Source organism: Ammospiza caudacuta, chromosome 1 (genome assembly GCF_027887145.1).
Source record: "Ammospiza caudacuta isolate bAmmCau1 chromosome 1, bAmmCau1.pri, whole genome shotgun sequence".
Lineage (NCBI taxonomy): Eukaryota > Metazoa > Chordata > Aves > Passeriformes > Passerellidae > Ammospiza > Ammospiza caudacuta.
The window spans coordinates 107758603-107775944 of record NC_080593.1 but is presented as its reverse complement, the minus strand read 5'-3'; the positions used below and the strand labels follow the sequence as shown (position 1 = coordinate 107775944).

Below are 17342 nucleotides of genomic sequence, written 5' to 3'. Positions count from 1 at the left end.
GAAGAACAGCTACACTTTGCCTACACTTTTGCTACACTTTGTGCTTTTTCTAGACTCTCTCTTCAAGGCACAGCAGTGGTTTAGTGGAGGTGTTCTTCCTACTGCTGCCTTCCATTCTCAAAATTTCCACCCAGGTGGAAGAGGAGGTTTGTTGGGGTCTGTCTCTGAGTGAGGAAGACTGTTCCAGCAGCATGAATGGGTGCTCAGTGTGCTGGTGTGGAACAGATTGTGCCAGACCATTTTGCATTTGGGTCACTCTATTGACTGCTTACTTTGACCTCTGTGATTCACTGTGCATCTCCCTGGCACGTATTCTAGAAATCCCTGCTCTAGAAGTATTTACCTGCTGAGGGAGCAGACTGAATATTGGGTGGATGCCAGACAGATCCTTGTTCCTTTGCTTACAGCATGCACAGTCACAGGCTGTGGTGTTTTGACCCTGGTTGGATGCTAGGGGTTCATCAAAGATGCCGCAACACCCTCAACTGGGTGGGGGAGATAAAAAGTAACAAAATATATAGAAAAGCTCATGGGTCAAAATAAGGATCATGCACCGACTGCTATCACTGACAAAATAGACTTGACTCCAGGAAATTAATTTATTACTAATCAAATCAGGGTAGGGTAATCAGAAATAAAATCCAAATCTTAGAACACCTTCCTCCCATCTGTCCCTTCTTCCTGGGCTTAACTTCACTCCCAATTTATCTCCCTCTTTCCCCAAGTGGCACAGGAGGATGGAGAAGGGGGTCTTCCCTGTCTCTTGAGACTCCCTGACCCCATGTTCATGGCAGCTCTGCTATCCCAAGTTACTAAACTAAGAGGAAACTGTTTATCTAAGCACAGGAAGAGATGAGGGACCATAGGAATTTCTGCTTCCCAGTCTCAGAGAAGAGAGTTCAGGTAAGCTAGAAATGCTCTGGCTTTAGAGAGGAGATTGGCACACAGAAACAAGCCAGGGAGATGGATCTGTTGTAAAAAAGGAGGAACAGTCTGAGGTGTGCAATGTGCTGCAGAATGGGACAAAAGACCTGCAAGGAAAATTGCATGGTGGTATTGGGCCCTGGCAATGTTGTTCTGGGCTCCATGTTACTCCATGCAGCTGGTGCATTGTCCACAGTTTCTGTGTTATGACTTTTAAATGACTATGCTCCTCCAAGTTTTAATTTTTTTCTTATCATGAGGCTGTTGGGTAGAATTAAATCCTAGCTCACACCCATCTAGGAGCTGAAAATGTCAGTGAGGGCTGAAAAGTGGTGTATACTGAGATACTATCATGTAGAGATGTACTCCACACTCCTGCTGGCACAGCGGCTGGAGGCAGAGGATGTTCCTGCTTTGTTGTAGCGTGGTCATTCCTACATGTGGGGTTGGATGTCAGTGCAGTGTGATGCAGATGGGGACAGATGCCTGTCCCCATCCTGCAGGCAGGACTCTGAGTGAGCTTTCTGCCTATCAAAGCAGCTGCAGAAGCACAGGCTCCAACAGAAGCAAACAGGAGATGACAATATAGAGAAAAAGAGGAGGCCAAATGATGCTGTATGCCCAACTTGCAAACACCATCAGGTAAACCCAACCTTGCCTCCTGGACACCTCCAAAACAGCCCTATGGAACTGACATGTTTATTGCTTCCTTTTTGTTGTTGGTTTGGTTTGGATTCTTTTCCTGTGGGTTTTGGGTGAGGGTTTTTTTTTGATTGCTTGGTTAGATTTGGGGGTTTTTTCTGTGTTTGCTATTGCCTCTTTTATGCAAAAGATTAGAAATCAGGAATTAATGCTTCTATTTTTTTTTTTAACCTAGGGCTGCAGTGGAAGACTAGCACAGGACAATGTCACAGCCCCAGCTGTGTGTGCGTCTCCTTTGATGATGCATCTCCTAGGACAGTCTGTATTAATGCATGGCTTTAAAATGTTATGTTTTTGAGGGAAAGTGAGAGTGTGGACCAACTACTCACACTGAGCAATGCTTGCAGGAGAGAAACTGTCCCACTTGTCCCAAAAGGCAGACAAGGAGATAAGGCTTACCTGCTTCCACTGTGCTGTTTGCTGTCCTGGTGGGAGGACATGAGGCATCACCTGTACAATCTCCTGTCCTCTCAGTTGGGTGGTGGCTCAGGTGTTCCAAACAGCGTCACAGCCAACCCAGCCTGTCGTCCTAGCAGGTGCTGAGGTGATATTTCTACTTGATACCCCAACACACGAGTCTGAAAGGGAATGTTGAAGGGTTTGAAAGCTTTCCATCACTCTTAGAAGAAGGATTTTACTGTGCTTATTCTTATTATACTGGCTTTGATGCTTGGAGCAAACAGATGCTTGTTTAGAATTAAGTCAGAATCCCCAGACTCATAGGAAATATTCTCTGCTTTATTTTGCACTGTTTAGTACCCAAAGCTAACCATGCAAACTGTCCCTGTGAAAAGTCTGAGCTGTTCCCCACCCAGGGGACTTCTTGTTCATGCTGAGAGCTCTCTGACATGAGCAGTCAGAGACCAGCTGTGCATGGGCTGGAGAAACTTGTGTAAATATTGCTGCTTTGAGGCTGGGATTTAGGAGGTGCTGGGCTAAATGATTTATTAGTGTGCTCAGTGCTGATGCTGAGAGGGTTCTTCTCAGGTTGGCTTTTATCACTGATACCTCTTTATGGGGTCTCACTTACTGGAAAATTCCTGGTAACTGGATAGTGGGAGGGACCTGCAGCCGCAGGTCATGTATCTCATGATCCTGAGCTGGAAGCTGTGCAATCCCTCTAAGCACGAGAGAATGAGACTCACAGGCACGGCCATCCTGGAGGCATGGCCTTGCATTAGTTAAATTTGGTGGGAGAAGCTGCAGCCTCTACACTAATGGCAACTAAAAGTTTCTTCCTCCATAGTTTGTTTCTCTAATTTTTGCATGGTGGCTGTGCAGCAGTCAGAAATTGCTTTCCCCCGTGCAGGTCCTTGAGCAGCCACCAGCAGAGAATGGGTGGACCCTATGTGTCTGTAAGCCTTCCCTGTGTAAGAAAAAAACCTTCATTTAGAAACCTGAGTAGTCTAAAACTCAGTTAGTATCAGACTTTAGGCCACTTATTTATTCCCACTGCATTCAGCAGAGACTTGGGCATGTGGGGTTGGAGGTCACTGGATTCAGAAGCCCACCAGTTAAAAATAGTCTGTGGGCAGGTTGAGTATGAATTCCAAACTGGCACACGCACAAACCCTGTATACATGTGGCCACTCAGCACAACCCAGTGTAGTGATTTTAGCCCAGCTGGAGCTCAGTGCTCACTCACTCCAACCTGGTGGATGTTTAGTCACCTCCAGGAAAGCCAGGCTCCATCATGCCTGATGGTGGCTTGGGGAGACAAACTCCATCACTCTGAGCATCCCTCCCTTCCTCCTTCTTCCCCCAGCTCCACATGCCGACCATGATGCCATATGGTTTGGAATGCACCAGCTACACTGGAATGCTCAGCTGACCCCTCCCAGCTCCTTGTGCATCCCGGGCTCCTGCCTGCCAGGGGGCACTGAGGAGCACAGAAGGCCTTGACCTGTGTAAGTGCTGCTCAGGCACAACAAAAACATCCCTGTGTTTTCAACACTCTTTTCAACACAGATCCAAAACACAGCCCTGCACCAGCTGCACTGAAAATACCAGCTCTGTCCCAGTCAAAACCAGCACACCTAGAAAACACAGCACTTGCACAAGCAGCACAAAAGTTTTAATTCTGTCCCCCTCCATGTCTGATCCACACGAAGGTTTTTGTGTTAGGAATACATGCAGACACACCATGTGGGCAGGAACTGTGCTCATACATCCAATCTATCCAATCCATCCAGCACCTACCAGTGGGGCTCCAGCCCCACTCATGTGCAGAGACAAACACACACACACCCACATGAGGCTATGCACCCCTCCTGTGACCAGGCATGGACAGCCAGCCCACCTGGCAGCTGGCCCTGGGTGCCCTTATCAATCTTTGGACACACACACACACACATGCAGACAGGTCTCACAGTGAACCCCAGACCTCACACTCTCCCCTGTGCTTGGCCTGGATCAGTAGCCAGCTCCTCCAGTTGTTTTGCAGGTAGGGATGGAGAAATAGCTGGCCCAGGATATTTCTGCTTTGCTATCTGTCTCCCAAGCCACCTATTCCATTTGCCTGCCAGCAACAGTGGAGCCTCCACCCAGGGATGTGTATGGACACAGTTTGATGAGCAGACAGGATAGATGGCAGCAATGAGGTGCAGGGCATGGCCAGACAGGGGCATGGCCAGACAAGGGCACTGACTGGTCTCTTATATCCCTTAACTCTCACCTACTCATTATTCCCCAAGCCACCATGATCCCTCCCTTTTGCCACACTGATTCCTTCCCATAACATCCTCTAAATTTGTTGCATCCCAAGACTTTGTTCCCCTGCACCCCACAATGTGCCAAACCCCTCAGGTGAGCCTCTCCTGTTGTCTCACCCTGATGGATGTCACCCTTGGCCCATGGGGCTGAGGGTTCCCTGGGACAGTCCAGCAAAGGGCAGGGAGGGATCACGTCCCCAGTGAGGCCACCAGGGTCCCCTACCTTTTGTCCCATAACAGCACTGGGTCTGGCATATGAAAGCCTTTTTGCCCTCTCGTTCAGTTTGAAAGCTTTGCTTAAGGAAAAGCAGAAATTTATACAATCTTTGGATTTTAGAGGCTGCAGCTTTGTTTATACAAAAAAATGTGGGCTTGGTGGTGAGATCAGGATCCTCAAAGTGCAGCAATGAAAATAGGAAAGGGAAATGGTCTGAAAACACAACCAAAATACCTGATTTCACACACATAAGTAGTAAAAGAGCAAGATCTCAGAAGAGCTGGCAGTAGGCCAGGAAAACACTGGAATTTCACATGTTGAAAATTCATCAAACCTCCTTGGTATAAAGTTACATGCAGGCCACTTCTGAGCAATAAATGAGTCTGTATTATCCCAAAGCCTTAAAAATTGAATTGACTAGTGAGTGGGAGCTTGGAAATCCTCCCTGAAAAATTCTTCCCTTCAGCTTCAGCCATGGCCAAGGAATGGCAAGTCTTTTATGTTTTTTTATTTTTTTAGCTTTAAAAAAATGAGAGATGTGCAGAGCAGCAGATATTCTGCTTGAGTACTGTAAAGACAGCAGCCGCACACATAATCACATTATCTTACTTTTCTACACTCTGTCCTTGATATTTTTCCACTTGCATGATTTATTCTTGGCTACTATATAGCATAAATCTATACAAAAGATGTAGAGCCCTTTGTCTGAGTGCTAAAACCACAAAAAATAGGCAACAGGATTTAAAATACCATAAACCAGTTTGAAGCATTTGATTCAACAGCCATCAGTTGCATGTTGGCACAAGGAAAGCTACTAGAGTAGGTTTTTTACAGATGAGTGAGTTTTAAAAGTGGCAGTAGAGTAGGCCAGGAGCTGACCAAAATGGTCTTGGAGCATCCTAAAGTTAAGATGTTTCTTTGAGAAAATGAAATATTTTCACACAAAACTCCCTCCCCATGAGATGCTCTCTGCCAGTGCCCCACCTATATCTGAGTTTTCTGCAATGGAGTGTGAATTACAGCATCTCACTTTCTGATTGCTGCACTCCATCATATTCTAGAGCATCTTGAGTCTCTTTGAAATAAGGGCCCCTTTTCAAAACACTTCCAGTTAGTCTGAGCTGAAAGCCTGAATCCAGAATTGTGGGAGAGATGGGGAATTGTGAGGGAAAAGATTTCACCACCAGGAGTGCAGGCCCTTGATGGACCTTGGCAGGCAAGCGTCAGTTTTGTTCCTGGAAATGGAGGTACATCTAGAACTTGGAAGAGCAGAACAAAGCAGGCTGCTGCCTCTAGGTAGCAAATTAGAGTGGCAGAAAGAGGAAATGTTTGGCTTTGGGAGTCTCCTGTGAGTCTCATAACTGCATATTGAAGGCAGCTCCCTCTGGAATGGAATGTGTGCCACAGCTCATGGGTGTCTTTGCTGGGTGTAAAAGAGCTGCCATGGGTTTTGGGGACATGGGTGAGAGCCTCTAGAATAGGTCATGTCAAGTCTACAGACCCATTTGGAATAACAATTTGTAGCCTCTCTGAGTAATAAATGCCTTAAATCTTACTGTTCCTATTCTCATGTCCCTCCCAGGTCAGTCCTGGGATAAGCAGATTCTGCAGAAGTTTTCTTCTGAGAAAGCCCATGACAGCTATTTTTATATATACTGAGCTGGAAATTGTTGACATCTCAAAGGGAAATATATTTTAATAGCAATTGTTTCAGTGCCAGCTCACATTTGCTTTAACATAAATGTCTTTTTATAAATGAACACAGTTCTGTGAGAAAATCATGCATGCAGTAACTTCAAAGAGCTGGCACTGCCTGGAAACCACCAGCCTCCACAGCACATACCTGTCTTTTAAAAGAAATATTGATCAGATTTAATGACTTGTGAAATAAGTCATATATTTCCACATGTATTTCCACAATATTGTATCAGAACAACATGGCCACTTAATGTCTTGACAACATTTTCACAGAAGCCTCTTTTGCTTGTCCTTAGGGTGAGGTGCCACCAACCCCAGAGCTCCCTGGCTCAATGCTCTCTGTTTACCATGGCAGAAGATGGAGCAGATGAGACATAAATGCAATTCCTTTCTTGGGAATGCATAATACTTTTCCAGGATTGCTAAGGAAATATTCTCTGTCAATACTCAGAGGCTGAGGAATAAAAAAGGCTTTCTGACACCCCCCTGAACAGTTAACTCTTCCAACACAAGTTTGAGAAGAGAATCATATTTCAAATAGCTTCATGTGCTTCTCTATTACTGACCAAAAAAGAAGTAGAGGGAAGTATGGCTAAAAAAACATTCTTTACAACATTTTACATTTCTTCTTTTCCTTGCTGAAGTCAAATTATTAGGATTAAACTTCAAAAGTCCCACTGGTTTCTCTGAATGGTTTGCCAAGCATTTAGTGATCTATTAGCAATTATTAGAGTGTGCTTGGCAGGCTAGCAAGCTGGAAAGTATTCATTTCACATCCAGCAAGCAAAACACTTTAGAGACTCATATAAAGAGTGCAGTGATTTCAGAGAGGGTTGTCATGATGAGTTTGAGTTTCTTGCCTACTTCTATTAATTTGACAGTAATGATATAAGTTCAATTGCTAGGGCAGAATGAAATACTTCAATAATTCTAATATTTCAAACTCAATTATTTTAGATTTCATTTAATGGAAAATTTTGCTATTTTGTTCCAAAGTGTAAGAATACTACAATTTGAGATGCAGGATATTTCCATGGAATAGCAATAGAAAATTAGATTTTCTGACTTGCAGCTATAGCATCTTGGTTCTAATTATATTCATCCTTACACTTGTGTGAGAGGGTACCTGCATTTTTGCAAACTGGCTTAAGTAAAATAAAATTTGAATTAAAATAATTGTCTCTTCTAGGACATCTGTTCAACATTAAAAGAGTATCAACTCATTATCTGATACACATTACCCAAGATAATGTTAGCTTTTTTTCATTTTATGCTTCTTTTCAATTGCAGCCTAAATTCCCAAGCTCTCTGAAATGGTGAGTCATTAGGAATATAATTTCAAAGACTGTGTTTAATCTCTTTATCTTTTCCCACAAGTGATTTACCCACGGGCACAAGTAAAGCACACAAAACATATTCCTAAAGGCCCCTAAATTGTTATTTCTTCCTTATCTAGCTTTATTTTATTCTCACTTTATTTAAAACTGTTCTAAAAAGACTCATAGAGTTGGTAATTTTGACTGTGAGGGAATTGAGCAGCTTTTATCACCATATGGATTGGAGCTGATGACTAGAACTGAATTTTGTCTCCTCTGCTTCTTGTTTCATGTGTGTTTGATCCGCAGCACTGTCTCCTGTCTGTTCCTACTGGCTCTGGAATACAGGCATAGAAAGGTTTTTTCCTTTGTATCACTACTTTTTTTTTCTTAAAGCATTCTCCACATGAAATTGTTGCCTTAAGTAGGAACCATGCCAAGTAAGGTACTAAGTAACTGAAAATAAATTAATTCAAAACAGTTATTAAAGTTAGTGATTATCAAAAGTGAAAAAAACCCAAACCCAAACCAAAAATCTAACTCATCTCTTCTTTGAAGTTTGAAGGCCTGGGTAGACCACTCAGAAATAAGAAAGGGGGGAAAAGGGAGATCTTCTGTATTTCCAAATTGTTGTTAATATTTTATTTATTCTGGTACAGTACCTGAAATATATTAATGTGCATTATTGCCACATGTGTGTAATATCTTTGTAGAAGACATGGCGTAGAATAGAGGTAGACATGGAACCCTTCCTGCAATTATTTTTGGGAATATTTTTCTCACTTTTTTGTCTGAGTATGTCATGGATGTCACCAGTTTGTACTGATAACTTTGTTGGTGCATTGGTTAGTTGCAAGTGTAGTCACTAACCGGTGTAGCAAGCATGTACCAAATGTTACTGTCCTGATTTGGTAACATGTTCTATCTAGTTTGAGGATGCCTTCCCAATAAATACACACTTTTAGCTTAAATCAGCTTTCCCATCTGTAATGAAAAAACCTTTTTCCCATGTTGACCTAAACTCCAACTAATTTTCCTAACAAGATGCTAAACAGGAGCCTTGGCTGTAAGTGAGACTGATAAGCCTGGACATGGCTGCAGCTGGAATGCAGACAAAAGCCACCCAAGGGCAAGCGGTCTTCAAATGTCCTTCTCAAAGTTTCTGCAGGGCAGGGTTATCTCCCACCACTACCAAGTGTGGGGGACAGACCTCACTGCCCTTGACTGGAGGCTCTCTTCACAAAAAACATGATAGAGTAACTTCTCCCAGGCCCCAGCAAGTCCACGTGGCTCTGCTGTGATAGTGCTTGCACCTGAGGCACTGTGCCCAGGATGCCAAATATCCAGCCACAGATGTATCCTAAAAAATATTTGAAAGAAGAGAAGTAGCTTTTAAAGGAGTGCAGTGAGACAGAAGACAATTGCAATTCAGAAAAAAATCTCATATTTATCATTGAGGGAGATTGATGTATATTTAGAGGAATCATAATTTTGAACTTGATGATCAAAATGAATTGTGTATTTTTATAGCACATTCTTGTTCTAAGAAACAACCCAACCTGTGCTGACACTTTGTAACCTGTAAAATAATTTACAGAGGACAATGCTGTTTTTGTCATTTACTGCACAAGATTTTTTGATACGGTGACATACAAATTGCAATGCACAGACTAAAGAAGCAAGCTGAAATCTGAGGAAAACACTACATTTCAGGTTTTACTGAAAAAAACCTAATCTTAAAGTCAGGTCCATCTTCCAATGACTTAACCTTAGGTTTATTTCTGCAGTGTCTTGCTACCTTTCCTGCATAGTTAGGTGCTCATACTTGTAGACAGAGAACACTCCTGGAAACTTTATGCTCTGTGCAGGAACACAACAAAGACAGATTATGTTGAGAACGAGCAGTCTTTCTACACTAAGAGACACACTGGACAAAAGAAGTGTCAGCTTCTTCTTCCAAATGCTCCACAATTGATTTAAACATAGCAAACCCCTTCCCTTGAGGATCAGGGCTGATGTTTATTATTTCTAAAAACAAGAGTCCACTGATACCCCATGATGTGCCACCAACAAGAACCTCATCATTCTCTTCTACTCGCTCCTGTTTTTCCCTGGCCTATGATTTTTCTGCTCTTGTATTATTTTTCTTTGTTTCTTTTGACAGGAGTTTCTAATTACCAGCACACAGACATAGTTTTCCTTCTGCTTCATTAGAGACAAGGCATTTATCCTTTCTGCATGAGAAAGGCAAAGTTCAAAAGCACATCTAATTAAAAGCAACTAGCAACCAAGTTGGCCTCATGGGCAGTGCAGGAAACAGCTTGCCTGTGGACATTTTACCAGCAATTTGACTTCTGTGCTCCAAGCAGTCTAAAAAACCATTTTTTTGATCAAAGGCTCCCTTCTCAGACTGAGATTGTTTGCAGAGTGGGCAGATTACACTTTGGAAGTGCTAAAGCCATGACTTTGCCATCTTTATGTTTTTGAGAATGACACTAAGCCACCAACCTGAAGTTGTACAATTCTTGGGTCCACACCAGTGGACTGGAACCCAAGAGGTTTACCTCGATCTGAGTTCAGAAAAACTCAGAAGCCCATTCCAGTTTTCAGCCCATTCCAGGGAGGGCTGTTTTTGCTGTTGTTGAATGGATGAGTTCCTAGGTATTACTGTTTGGGGGTACTTCCTACATGAATGTCATGTCCTCAAGCTCTTCCAGTCATGACCAATACTATATCAGCATTTATTTACATAACTGCAAGATGCACAAATCCTAGCATTGATTATTAAGTTTTCCCTTTTAAAATGAGAAGAGGCAGCATGAATCCTAAGATTTAGTCCCAGCTGAGGACAGGAAACAAGGAGACAGCTGTGGCTATCCTGGCTGTTTTGCCAGGTGGTGGATGCACAACCCAATAGGCACCAGAGATTCCCATTTGGATGCTCATACTTCAATAAACCTGAAGAAATTTCTCCCACTCTCTCAACTTCTGAGTAATGCCTTCAGGTAAGAAGCCATTGAATATTTAGCTCACAAACACTGGTTTTCGCCCCAATCTCCTCCAAACACAGAAACCTCCTTCAGCTCATGGTTTTTATCTGATTTTTTTTTTCCACTGCCAACTGTGGAAAACCTCACAAATCTCAAAGAACACAGTCCACTCCTCTTGACAGCCCAGCTGACTGAAATTACAATGTGCTACCATGCCATAAAGAGGACAAACCCAGTATGTATAAATATAACAATATTTAAAGTGATTTTTTTAGCAGAATTTCCTTACTGGCTCTGATTGGCTCCCTTTTTTTCTTCCATTCCTTCTGGGCAAAAGATACATAATATTCCAAGAGTGTCCTAAAAATGTAAGCAAGTCATAATCATAAATTTCTGCAAATAGAAATATTTAAATAAATTTTTAAAATTTATAAATTCCAATAATCTCTTTGGTATACAAAGGTTGCTTAGACTTCTGGTATTTCTTTATCCTTATTTTTGGAGGAGAAATCAGTCTGTTTCTATTCTTGTTTCTTGATTTTTACAATTGATCTCTTGCTTCTCAAGATGAACTGAAACAGTTTTTCTGGCATTAGAAGAGCTAGACAAGAGATCTACAATTTAAAAGTCAATATAAATCTTATAAAACTGGCCAACTATCAAAGGGTAACAAAGAGTAATTCTTACACTGCTTTAAGCTCAAAAGCAGCTCCTTACTGTCCTCTAGTGGAGCAGTAAATATCCTCATAGACACTGAGCTCCTTTCTTGTAACTAAACCTGTTGCCTTTGGAGAGCAATCCTTGCTCTTTCCTTTCCTCTTCATGACTTCATCAGCATCCATGACATCCCTTTTGTGTGTGAAGGGGTTCTGCTCTTCAATTTCCCCCTCTTCTATATCCCAGTTCCACTTGTTCAGTTAATAATTTATCAGACTTCTCCCTTCACCCTTTCTCAGAACACAAATAGGCTGAATAAAATTCTGCTAAAACGTAGCAGAATCCCACTGTAATGTCTTATATACCTTTAAACAAGCTGTCAGATAAATCATATTTTGACACCTTCAGAGTATCTAAAAAGCCATCAGAATGGCGGCTGTAAAAAGCGTCATCTTTTCACACTGTATTTATAAAGGTCTGAAAATCTTGTTCATTACACTCCTATCAATTAGCCCAGCTCCCATGGCTCCATAAAACTCATCAGGCTGCAGCCCCACTGATGTCCTTGGGGTCTTCTTTAGGACCTCAAGGCAGAATTGTTACTTTGTTCTCCTTGACAACCACAGCTGGTTTGAGGCTCCTGTTCCATCCTATAGTGAGGAATTTAGCAGTTTTTTCTCTCACCTTCCAATCCATGGGAGCAGACTCCAATCCTGTCCTCTTGCCAACACCCACATCATTGACCTTCTCTGCCATTTCAGTTCCCAACAGCTCTGCCCACCCACCCTGCAAAGAAAGGTTCCCAGGCACTTCCATAATGAACATTGTGTAAAAATCCCATCTGTCCTTGTCATCTTACCTTTAAATGTTCCCATTATTGTTTGATCTTTCACTTTACCTTTCACTTTCACTGATCAAGTTCTCAAAATAGGATTTATAATTATTTCTTTCAGAAACTGTCTCAAACAGATGCCTTGAGAGGCTACCTAGAACAGAGGCTAGATAGTGTTAAAGGAATAAAGGAGGAAGGAATAAATAATTTATTAAATGGCCTTCAAAGGATACATCTTGGGCAGTACAAGAGCCTGGCTGTGGCTCCAGCCAAGATGGATGGCGGGTCCCAAGTTTTCACACTTTTCTAAGTTTTGGTCTAAATTTACATATTTGGGTTAATTGTCCAATTACAGCTTCAGGTTATGAAATCCCATCCTCCCAGATTGCTCTCCTCAATTTGCTGTTTATACTTTTTGGGCCTGAAGCTGTAATGGTGCCCATGGTTCTCAGGCTGGAAAAGGATTGTTTTGTCTAACTAAGCCATGAAGAGAACTTGCTAACACTTCACATAAAAGTTCAGTTATATGCTAATGCAGTACAGAATCTGGAAAATATGAAAGCTAGAACTTAAGGCATCAAAACAGCCTACTTCATAGCAAAATTTACATTTGACTAGTTGCAGAGTGCCTCTACTTTTCTTTTGGTGGATGTAGCTTTTACTGTGTAAAGGCTCTCCCTAGTTAAAAGCAGTCTCCTACCCTACTCTTCTTGCTAAAACTTCTTTTCTAATGGATAAATATTTATGCAGACCATCTCAGAGTTGTTCTAAACAATTTTCAAGATACCTGCAAGAATTCCACTTTTTGGCAGCACCTGTTTTTTTTTTTAATTAAAAAAAAATTCCAGGAAACCAGACTTGCTTTGGAATGGGTTGACTGCCTGTTCCAAGAAATGATTTCACAGTGTTGTAAACATTATTGTCAGCATGAATTAGTATATATGGGAAGGACTAAAGACTTTCATTGTTATTTGGCTCCATGCCTTTGGCAATCCTTAGGATACCTCCCTGTGAAGTGCTGAAGTAAGAAAACCAACTAAGTAGGTAGGATGGGGACAGTGCCTACTGTTATCCCTTCTTCTACTTTTCTGCAAGGCCTGTAACTTCAACATAAAAGGATTTTGTGGCACTCAGTGTTACAGTTAAATTGATCACATTTGTTTTAGTTTTCTTCTTGGACCTATGCTACAACTTCTCCACCAGCAGAACCTGCCACCATTCCTATATAAAAATAGCTGAATTTAAATGGTCCTATATCCACCAAGATTTTAAATATATTTTTATACCCATACATAAAGTATAAGAATAGAAATTACAGATACATTTTTATATATAAATATATATACAGATAACCCCCAGATGTATCTGTACTTTCTATAATTTTACTTCAGGCATTTCAATAGTTGCTTGCTTTATGATCTCTTTTTAAGAGTTCTCAGTGCTTGAACCCAACTCTGTAGCTTCTTTATTCCTAGGGATCTTATGGTGATTTTTGGCTTGCCTACCTATGTAGGTATTACCCTGCCTCTGTGATACTGTATGATCTTACTTTCCCAATGCAAGTATGGAAATATATCCCCTCCTACAAAAGATTAATTTAAAATATCTCTGGATAATAATTTGTAACCTAGGTGATGACTACTGCTGTCCACTAGGAGAACTCTGGGCAGAGCTGTCACCAAATTTAGAAATAATAATGCTTATCCCTACCAATAAATGAGACACATATCTGCAAAGAGATTTCAAGGAAAAAATAAAAGGAATATTGGACATTCTAATTTAAACACTGAGGAAAACATGGTGCTCTACATTTAACACCAGAATTGAAGAAAGACACTTAGACTTCCTGGTTTTCACACTCCCAAAGTATGAACAGTAGACACATTTCATATTTAATGCAGCTTTATTCCAAGTAGATACAACCATTACTGCAACAAGAGAAAAGAAATACAAGAAAATCCAGAGCAAAATAAAAGCACCCTAGAAAATTGTCATTTCTGTTCCCATTAACAGACATTACTCTTGCAAGAACAACTGATTTCAGTGACTTCAAAGCAGTTATTCGCTGACACAAAGTTCAGACAGGAATTGCTGGAATTTCAGCTGCTGGCCTTAAAGAAAAAAAAAAGTAGGAGACTTCTCTGACAGGTGCAAAAATGAATACAAAATGTATTAACACAATATGAAACAAACATACATTAAATAGTTTTGTTTCCTGGTACATCAGAGTTGCAAACGAATTTTATAAAATTTACATATTCAATTAAACAATTTATCTATCATTGTGGAAAACACAGTTCTTTATTTCAAGTTTATATTAACTATAAATATCTACGGGCAGGAGAGATCCACTTCAGGCTGGCACTCCTCACTTCCCCATCCTTTATGTCTTCTGCTCTTTGCCTTTGGGAGAAAACATCACAGTGTAAGGCTGCCGCCTCTTTGGACGTTGACAGGGAGCAAAGTCCTCTTTAATGTAGCCTTAAAAAGAATAAACCTGGGGTAAGAAAGACTATACAAAAACAGGAATAACTTTAGCTTTAATGTGTCTTTAGCCTCAAAAAATGACTTGTTTTTTTTTTTTTTCATTTTGGGGAAACTGGTTCTGACTTCACATAAAAGTTTTGAGATCCCAGTGTGCAAATATCATTCATTAAAATACACAGCAGCTTTCTAGCAGGTGACTGCACAGTAATGCCATACAGACAGTTAACAGTGAAGAACAGAATGGAAACTATGAATTGTTCATCTATTCAAAACAAAACTGCATTTGTCATTTTCTTTTACCAAGGATTTTACTTAAGAGTAACAAAGTATGCAAGAACTGCTAATTCAGTTGACTAACAAAAATCACTTTTGAAAATGTACATCCTAGTCATACAGAGGAAACTTCAGGCACATATATAAACAGTACCTCCCTCTGTTTTAAGAGCACCCAGATTTATAAAGACTGGAAAAAGCTGAACATGATCAAACACACTGTGAAAGCTCTCTGATAAGAGAAGTGGATAGAAAATTTCTATAACATACTCAACTTAGCTAACACTGACAGTGAACAGACATTTTATGCAAGTCAGTTTCAGCACCTGGCTTTTGTCAATTCCTTACTGTTGATCAGCAACAATGCCCACCAAAGTGAGAGTAGCAGATTTCTACTTCATAGTTGGAAAATTCTGTCTATGTAACTCAGTTATTTAAAAAAAACCAAAACAACACAAACAGACAGTTCAAGATACCAATAAGGAGTAGAAAATACCTATGTTGTACCCCACTACACCGGAGTGGCAAGAGCAATTGCTCATCGTGGGAACTCCCTCGTGTTTAAATTCTCTTGCTGCACTGCTATAAAATTATTTCCTTTTCCAAGGGAGGGTTGATCTAAAGTCTGATATGCTGTTGAGAACCATCAACAACTGAACAGCTCTTCCTCCAGCCAAGAAGCTAATTTTTAATGAGGCTGCAAGCAGATTCCAAATCGGTAGTAACAAGTTATATGGTCCATAAAAATCAAGGCTCCCTGTTGTGAAAGATTAAGGATGACACTGCAACACTATCACACAACACACATACACAACTCTGGCTACATTTTCCTATGCCTGACCTGACACTGTTACAAGAACAGATAAAAGCAAAGATTAATGTTTCACAGCTAATGCACAAGTAAATATATAAATGGAACTCAGAGAGTTCCTGTAGGCCTGCTCACCCCAGCACTTCACCACTTCTGAAGAATTGTACCTAGAGTACACTACAAACTCACTGTGTTTTAACATAATTTGTAGAACCTCAGTTTTACACCAGGCTCTAAGATTTTGAAAAATTATTTAGAAAGAACAAACTTCTATGTGAAGTTCAGTTAAAAAAAACCCCAAAACCAAACACCACATCTTTTCATTGTCACTAGCAAGCAGGGTATATGTATGAAAAACTGTTTAACTACACCTTACCTGCAACATTTCCATTATTACCTGGTATTATGAAGCTCTAAAAACACTGACAATGGACATCAATAGTGCTGCCTGTCTCTCCTGAGTAAGTACAATCTCTTGGCCTTTCACTCTGAAAATCCAATTCTTGCTTATGGTCAAAATATAGAGTTTAAGTTCTATGAAAATCCCAATTATTTCCCAATGCCTTCTCTAAGAAAATCTCCCTATATTCCTTTCTTAGTAGTATAGGAACTGCTAACGCCAGTGGATAATTTCACTGGGAGAAATGGTAGATAATTTCAGGGGAGAGGGAAAAAAAAAAAGGAAAAAAAAAAAAGCAGCAGCAGCAGCTTTAAAAAGTACTTTTCAAGATTTTTTTGGTACAAACCTCTTTCCACACAGGTTTGGGTGGAAGGAAATCCAACCTCCCAGAAATTTTCAGGAGTATTTGGAGGAATGTAGCGAAATCTATGTCTTGAACAGGAAGCGAGTTTCTTCTCTCTCTCTTCTTCTGGAATGTCTGCATAATACTGAATGTAAGCAGGGGAAAAATGAGTTAACAAATTCATACATAATAGAAACTGCTTTACACAATTGAAATTATCAATCACTGTGTTTATGAACACAGTTATCTAAAAACAATGGTGAGGACAGCTAGAGTAGAGATTTGTTATCCAAGTGACAAACACCCAGCAATTATCCTAAAAGCTCACTGAATTTACAGACTAAGTATAACACATTTATTGTGGCAAATCTGTTAACCTTCTGTCTTTTAACATACCATAACAAGGTTGAGGTATGTGTACAATTACTTATGTCAACAGTCTACTGACTGATTTTACAAAGCTAAGTAGAACAGGTGTTGAAAGAGATTGGAATTTTAAAATTTATTAAGTGTCAGCTTGCATCTAGAAATAAAATTTTAAAAGGAAAAAAACCCCACTACACACCCCATGCTGCAGAATTGTTTCCAGTATCCAAATTTACAGTAGTAACTGCAAACTTAAGTCAAAATCTTTCCTACTTACTTAGCCTCAAATTAGAAGTAAATAAAGAGTTAGTTTAAATAGCTGACTGACACTGGGACTCCAGAAATTATCTGTCAGCTGAGCATTCTCTACAGTAAATTGGCTACACTCTTTCACCCCTGTCAGCTGTACTGGGGGCTGCAGTGAGAAAAGTATATACTCCCTCCAAACCTTTTTGCTGGGTGTTTCCCTGAGTAGCATCATAGAAAGGTAGAGTATATTTTTTTCCATGCAGTTTTCTCTGTTTTAATTCTAGTTGTAATTCTAGTTGTATTTCCTAAAAATACAAATCTGGGCCTTAGAGCAGATAGAGGGTCAAAATATTTTAAAAGTGAATG

General features: G+C 40.5%; 1 protein-coding gene across 2 annotated transcripts in view; it reads right to left on the bottom strand.

Annotated features, from left to right (window-relative positions):
• Window positions 1-14196: 14196 nt before the first annotated feature.
• Window positions 14197-17342, bottom strand: part of RBBP8 (RB binding protein 8, endonuclease) — a 38217-nt gene continuing 35071 nt past the window's right edge. For both annotated transcript variants that reach the window (XM_058802250.1, XM_058802242.1), the window contains exons 18-19: window positions 16365-16506; window positions 14197-14528 (exon numbers count right to left, since the gene is read on the bottom strand). In XM_058802250.1, coding sequence (XP_058658233.1) covers window positions 14431-14528; window positions 16365-16506 — 240 coding nt within the window. In that variant the 3' untranslated portion in view covers window positions 14197-14430. The remainder of the gene's footprint in view (window positions 14529-16364; window positions 16507-17342) is intronic.